Here is a 6,545-nt window from a genome sequence, read left to right on the forward strand (position 1 = left end):
ATGAGTTGTCTTAGTTCTCACTACCCCACAAATGCTTGAGTTTGTATAATACAAATAAAATTGTCTTCATTCTGCACTACTATACTGTGGTCTTGGACCTAAAGAACACAGGTTACCTTCGTATGTGCTGAAATATCATGGAAGGTACTGGACGTGACTTCTGACTACACATTAATTTTTTTTTTCTTCATCTCTGCTAATTCTATAAAGAACTGTTATGTGAATTAAAGTAGTTACATTCTCATTGCTTTGGGAAGCAAAGCTTCCTTATGACTGTCTGGTTAACTGTAGAGAGAATTTTTTTCTTTAGAGCATACAGTGGATGTGTCCAAAGTTAATTTGCATTTTAGAGTACCTTTCTACTTCAGTTCAATACTACTCGCCTCACCCCAAAAGAGAAGAGGTTAGGGAGAGACGTTTCAACTTGGAGGAAGCTGTTAAAAAATTGGGGGTTTCTTATTAGCCTTTTCAAACTGTAGTGATCTTCCAGGACTGTTTCAGAAATACTTCAACCATAAATCATATTGTCTTGAAAGAGCTACTGGCCTGCAAGCATTGATGAATAATTGAGTATTGTTGTGGTACAATACCCTGCTGAACAACATTTTGGTTAATTCTACTGGAATTTGATTATGGAACTGCTAACTTTATTCTATATACAAATAAAACCTTGTGTATGGGAATATAATCTTAAAGATTACTTTTATTTTCTAGATAGTGACATTGGGGATTTATGTGAATAAATAAGATCGTTCTTCTAACCATTATTTATCAATAAAACATTGCTAGTGGTGCTTGCTTCTCTAACGTGTGTAATGCCCAGATTTTTCCCCGGGTCTTGCTTTCCCAAATTGATGCAAGAAAGTTGGGGTCCCCTGGTACTAACCCCAGCAAAATTACTTCAGTCTCAGTGCTGTTCCTGCTACAGTCCTGAATGTGGTGTTCATTGGCAACCTCGTCAGTTCCAGGACCTCTTCAACTAGAGATTTCAGAGTTTGGCTGAAAGCGAAAGAAGGGTTCCCTTCTGTCAAGTGCTGCTGTTCAAAATTCTTGTTACTTAACCCCAGCTTTCTACAGATGTTTTCAAGACGACAGGAAGCATGCATCTTCAAAGGAAGAAACTAAGGTGGAAAAGTAGTCACAAGTGCGTGCTGTAGCTTGCTCACTTTCTTTTTTAAGAGCAGATGGGTATAGAAACTCATTGTCCACTGCTTTTTGGGCTGTGTTTTGTGTACTTGATCTGTTTGCTTGCTTTCAAAGCAATACTGTATGTTCCCTTGATCCCTGTTTCTGGTTTTTACTGCTTATTTGCTACCCTGACAGCCAGACTTATAGACCTTTAACTCCATCATCCTCTCCGCTCCCTAGCAGGATTTGTGCTGTTTACTCCTAACGTTTTAAGGAAAATAAGCTGCTTTGTTTCCCAAAAGAAAGATGAAACAACTCTGAGAACCAGGATGTAGAATTGCTTATAGATCTATATGCCTATGGAGATAATTAGATGTTCTGACAGAGTTGTGATGTGCAAGGATTGCTGAGGATCGCTTTCCTCTTGGTGTCCCTCTCTTCCTGGTTCTCATGCTTTCTCTGGTATGTGTTCACAGTCCATTTTCAGTGTGTGGCCATGTCCTAGGCAGTGTGAATTCATCTAGAGATGCTAAGATGCCATGATCAAAAGAACATAATCTTTTTTCTCCATGGTAAGGCATGAAATGTCCATCTTCTTTCTACTCAGGCACCTATCCTTAATTCATTCCTTCTGTCTGGACTAGTGCTAGTGGTGACAGTTTGTATTTTAATGTTTTGTCTAGGACTAAGTTGTTCTCCATTTCGCTGAGTAAGAGCTCTTAGGGAAGTATGGGGCAAGGAGGAAGGCCACTTTCTATATATGACAAACTTTCTGTACATTCTAGACACAAAAAAAGGAGTAATTTCTGATGGGATTTGAGTGAGGCTTGACCAAGTACACAGTCCTCAACCTAGGTCACTTGTCAATTCATGTCACTTCAGGTCAACAAATGCTCTTCTTCCACTTAGCACAGAGAAGCTTAGTCAGGAATGTCCTGATGTTGCATCTGTGCAGAGCTCATAAGCCCCACAAATTAAAGGTAGTGACCTATGTTGGGTTTGTAAGGAAGCCTGCTGCCCTGTCAAATGAGAGGGAAGTTGACAAACATGTATCCTAACTGCTGAGACTTCTGTCTTCCCAATGGAGTGGATGCATCTCCTAGGGACTTGAACAGTGGTTCTCTGCACAAAATGCAGAGATGCTCAGAATAATGAGGTTAATCTTGCCATTTAACTACACCACTGTTAGACTGGGTTTTGTTTGTTTGTCATAATGTTTGATTTCTGACCTGTGTCTGACTTGCGTCAGCTCACAAGCTCTGAATCATTTTGTAGCTTTGTTCGCTGAATAAAAGAACTGTCCTGCCAACGCTACCTTTCTATAGATGGCTGTGATCGTATCACTTCTGTTAATCACTTTTTAGTCCTTATTTCCCTTATCAGATATAAGAGCATATAAAATGTCTTTTCCCCTGCTTTTACGTAACAACCGTAAAAACTCAAATGAAGTCTGGTTTACCCATTTTAATCTATGACACACTGGTAACTTACAGAACATGTTTAGCAACTCTGATAACCTGATTTTGAATGCTCTGTGAGAGTTTTTGACAGTTTTCTAAATCAGAATTAATGTTAGTCAAGTCAGGAAGCTGGCTGTCTTGTTCCTCTGCTGAAAAAAAGTTCCATTTGCGAAGATTATGAATGTTAGTTTTAAGTGACAGTCAGCTGATATAGCTCCAGTTCTTCCTTGTAGGCTTTTTGTCATATTCCTACCTGTTGATTTTGTTTTTAGAGTGCCTGAATTTTCATAATTTGATTTAAATTGTTCATATGTCCCATTACAGCATGTAACATAAGACATAAATAGAAAAAAAAATCCACTAGTATGTTGTGATACATTGGACATGCTTCCTGCATCAGAAGTCAATGGATGATGTTGAGATCTGTTTGTTCAATTGGAAAAGCAGGTATGGTGGCAATATTATGTGTTTAGACTTCTGCATTAATAAGAACAAGAATAGCAATAAAAGTCTGAAGATCCTTGGGCACTTGATTAGGGGCCCAGTCTTGGAAATGTAAGGTGATGTCTGCTACAGATAGAGACTCTTAAGGGGACAAGTGTGTGTGTGCTTTTTATGGTAATACTCTATGAAAAATTGGTGAAGTGCTTTCCTTTAAATCTTGTTTTGAAATGTATACATTGCTCTAAAGCCTCTTGGAACATTCTTTCCCAGTGTATCAGGCAAGTTTGAGTACCCATGGCTTTTGAGTTAGGTTAGAATTTAAATGTCAAATCATTCTAGTTGGGAAATCACTGCTGTGTCAGATGAGCTTCAAAGTCCACATCATGGTTTATTTAAAAAAAAAAAAATTAAAATCACAAAAGGAAATTAAAAAAAATTGAAAGTCCATGGGCGGCTCAAACACTTTTCCGTCAAATGCTGCCTCGCATCTTGACCCAAATTCCTTATTATCTGGGAACCTCTGACACACTGGCTAAACAGTTTGGAATCGAGTCCACAATTAAATGTTTCCTTTCACTAGGATTTCCTTGTTTTGTGATGTGAATATTGAAAGGTTGATTTTTACTTTTTTAAAATAATTATCGAGATTATTTTCTAAGGAGGTAAATGTTTAAACAGAAATGTCACTGGTGTAGTATATTCATCTCCTCTGAAATAAATTGGACATATCTAGACCAAAGGAATGGTTTTTTTTTAATATTTGTGTGTGTGTGTATGCACACACACACACGCGCGCGTGTGCGTGCGCCTGGGGCTTTTCTTTAGCAGGTTTTTCAAACTTCATGAACTACCTTCCAAAAATCATTCTTGGGCAATTTAACAATGCGGTTCCCTGCAAGTATCGATGTAGTATCTGGCTTGAGGACCTACTAAAGGTTCTGAAGTTTTTAACTTGCCTATTGACTATAAAATTAATATTCTTTTGGGAGGGTGGGGATATTGTTCTGCAGTTCTTACCAGGCGGTGAAATTGTGAAGTTCCTTTTAGGACATAGACTGTCCCAGGGAGCCTGTGATGCGTTATGAGCAATTGAATTGTGAATGTTGCAGAAGAATAATTCAAATTATAGAAATGCAAGAAATGGGTAGATTAAGACTCTACTTTTTGTATTATATCAAGTATTTATACCAACTGTTTTGCTGTAACACACCTTAAACAGATCAATGTGGTGATTTAACTTCAACATGTGCAAGCATTTATTTTTGAAATGGAAAACTCTATTCATTCTCAGTTGTAAATCTTCTCATTTTTCTTTCAGATTACTCTTTACATCAGTAGAAATGGACAGCAGCAGTTTCATTCAGTTTGATGTGCCCGAGTACAGCAACACTGTTCTGAGCCAGTTAAACGAACTCCGCTTGCAAGGAAAGCTATGTGACATAATTGTGCATATTCAGGGTCAGCCATTTCGAGCCCATAAAGCTGTCTTAGCTGCCAGTTCTCCGTATTTCCGTGACCATTCAGCATTAAGCACCATGAGTGGCTTATCAATATCAGTTATTAAAAATCCCAATGTTTTTGAACAGTTGCTTTCTTTTTGTTACACTGGAAGGATGTCCTTACAGCTGAAGGATGTTGTTAGTTTTCTGACTGCAGCTAGCTTTCTACAGATGCAGTGCGTCATTGATAAATGCACACAGATACTGGAGAGTATTCATTCAAAGATCAGTGTTGGTGATGTTGACTCTGTCACTGTCGGTGCTGAAGAAAATTCGGAAAATCGCAATGGAGTTAAAGACAGCAGCTACTTTGCCAATCCTATTGAGATATCTCCCCCCTATTGCTCTCAGGTGCGACAGTCAACAGCAGGCAGCGATCTTAGGATGGAAACTACTCCAGGCAAAACTCTACGTAGTCGTCTGCAAGAAGAAGGGCATTCAGATCGAGGAAGCAGTGGGAGCATCTCTGAATATGAGATTCAGATTGAAGGTGATCATGAGCAAGGAGACCTGATAGTAAGGGAAAGTCAGATTGCAGAGGTGAAAGTTAAAATGGAAAAGTCTGACAGGCCAAGCTGCTCTGATAGCTCTTCCCTTGGTGATGATGGATATCATACTGAAATGGTGGATGGAGAGCAAGTGGTGGCAGTAAATGTTGGTTCCTATGGGTCTGTCTTACAACACGTCTATTCGTTTACCCATGCCTCATCACAGGCTACAGGTGTGTCTGAAACCTTCGGAAGCCTGAGCAATACGAGTCCTTCAAGGTCAATGCTGAGCTGTTTCAGAGGGGGTCGTGCACGCCAAAAACGGGTATCCAGTGGTCACTTGCATAGTGATGTTCAGGGCTTGGTGCAAGGGGCTGACAGTGAATCCATGGTGAGTAACCCAGGATATGAAAATAGTCCACGGGAAAGAAATACAAGAGGTCATTGGTATCCGTACAATGAGAGGCTAATTTGTATTTACTGTGGAAAGTCTTTCAACCAGAAAGGGAGCCTTGATCGACACATGCGATTGCACATGGGAATAACTCCTTTCGTGTGCAAGTTTTGTGGGAAGAAATATACCCGCAAGGACCAACTTGAGTATCATATTCGTGGTCACACAGATGACAAGCCCTTTCGCTGTGAGATCTGTGGAAAATGTTTTCCTTTCCAGGGTACACTAAACCAGCATTTGCGAAAAAATCACCCTGGGGTAACAGAAGTAAGAAACAGGGTAGAGTCTCCAGACAGAACAGAAGCGTTTGTGGAACAGAAAGTAGATAATGATGCTTCAGCTTCTGAAGCTATGGATTCTAGTATGGAAATACATGCAATGTCTAACACATCTGATTAAAATATTACATTCTAAGTGCAACACAAACAAGCACATTACTAATGTATTTTTTAAATCTTTTATTCTTTTAGTAATCTTCAGTACAAGTATAACAGCCTTTTAATTTTCCTGACCTTCTGGAAATCAGTTTGAAATGGTTTCTGGAGAAGACTACATAAGTATTCTTTGTTTTTGAAGGAGGCTGGGTTGTTTGGGGTTTTTTTACTTTTGAAGATGCTCAAAATATAAAAGACAGTGTGCTGGGGAAAGGGTAGGAAGAGTCTGCTAAAGTGTCCCTACTGGTTGATCTGGCAAGACACAAATTCCAGTGGAGAAAGATATTAGAATAAGATTGGCAGCTCTGCTGGATGCACCAAGAAGCTGTAATCTCCCTTATTTTATTTCTTAAATCCTGTTACTGGTAATGAGTTACACAGCAGTGGGGAGAGAGAATATTATAGCTTTGATTCCTTCCGTGTGTCACGATGAAATCTGTTTGCATTTACTAACTGTTTTTGGTAGTTAGTCTGTTTATATATATAAATTTGCTTTATATATATAAAATGCTTTCACTTTTCCTATTCTGGTTGAGGTGAATGTAAAAGTATGTCAAGGTTTGTACCATGTACCACTCTTTCAACTGCTAGGTCTCCTCTCTGCTTAGGATTTAGGACTTCGGACTTTGGGAGGATGG

General features: G+C 39.1%; 1 protein-coding gene across 1 annotated transcript; it reads left to right on the plus strand.

Moving 5' to 3' along the window:
- The first annotated feature begins 1,647 nt into the window (after nt 1–1,647).
- ZBTB34 (zinc finger and BTB domain containing 34) lies at nt 1,648–6,342 on the plus strand. Its single transcript, XM_050907980.1, has 3 exons — nt 1,648–1,700; nt 2,913–3,035; nt 4,351–6,342. Exons 2-3 carry the CDS (start codon nt 2,995–2,997, stop codon nt 5,870–5,872), a joined length of 1,563 nt encoding a protein of 520 aa, XP_050763937.1. The 5' UTR covers nt 1,648–1,700; nt 2,913–2,994; the 3' UTR covers nt 5,873–6,342.
- The last annotated feature ends 203 nt before the right edge of the window (nt 6,343–6,545 follow it).

Source organism: Gymnogyps californianus, chromosome 18 (genome assembly GCF_018139145.2).
Source record: "Gymnogyps californianus isolate 813 chromosome 18, ASM1813914v2, whole genome shotgun sequence".
Taxonomy (NCBI): Eukaryota; Metazoa; Chordata; class Aves; order Accipitriformes; family Cathartidae; genus Gymnogyps; species Gymnogyps californianus.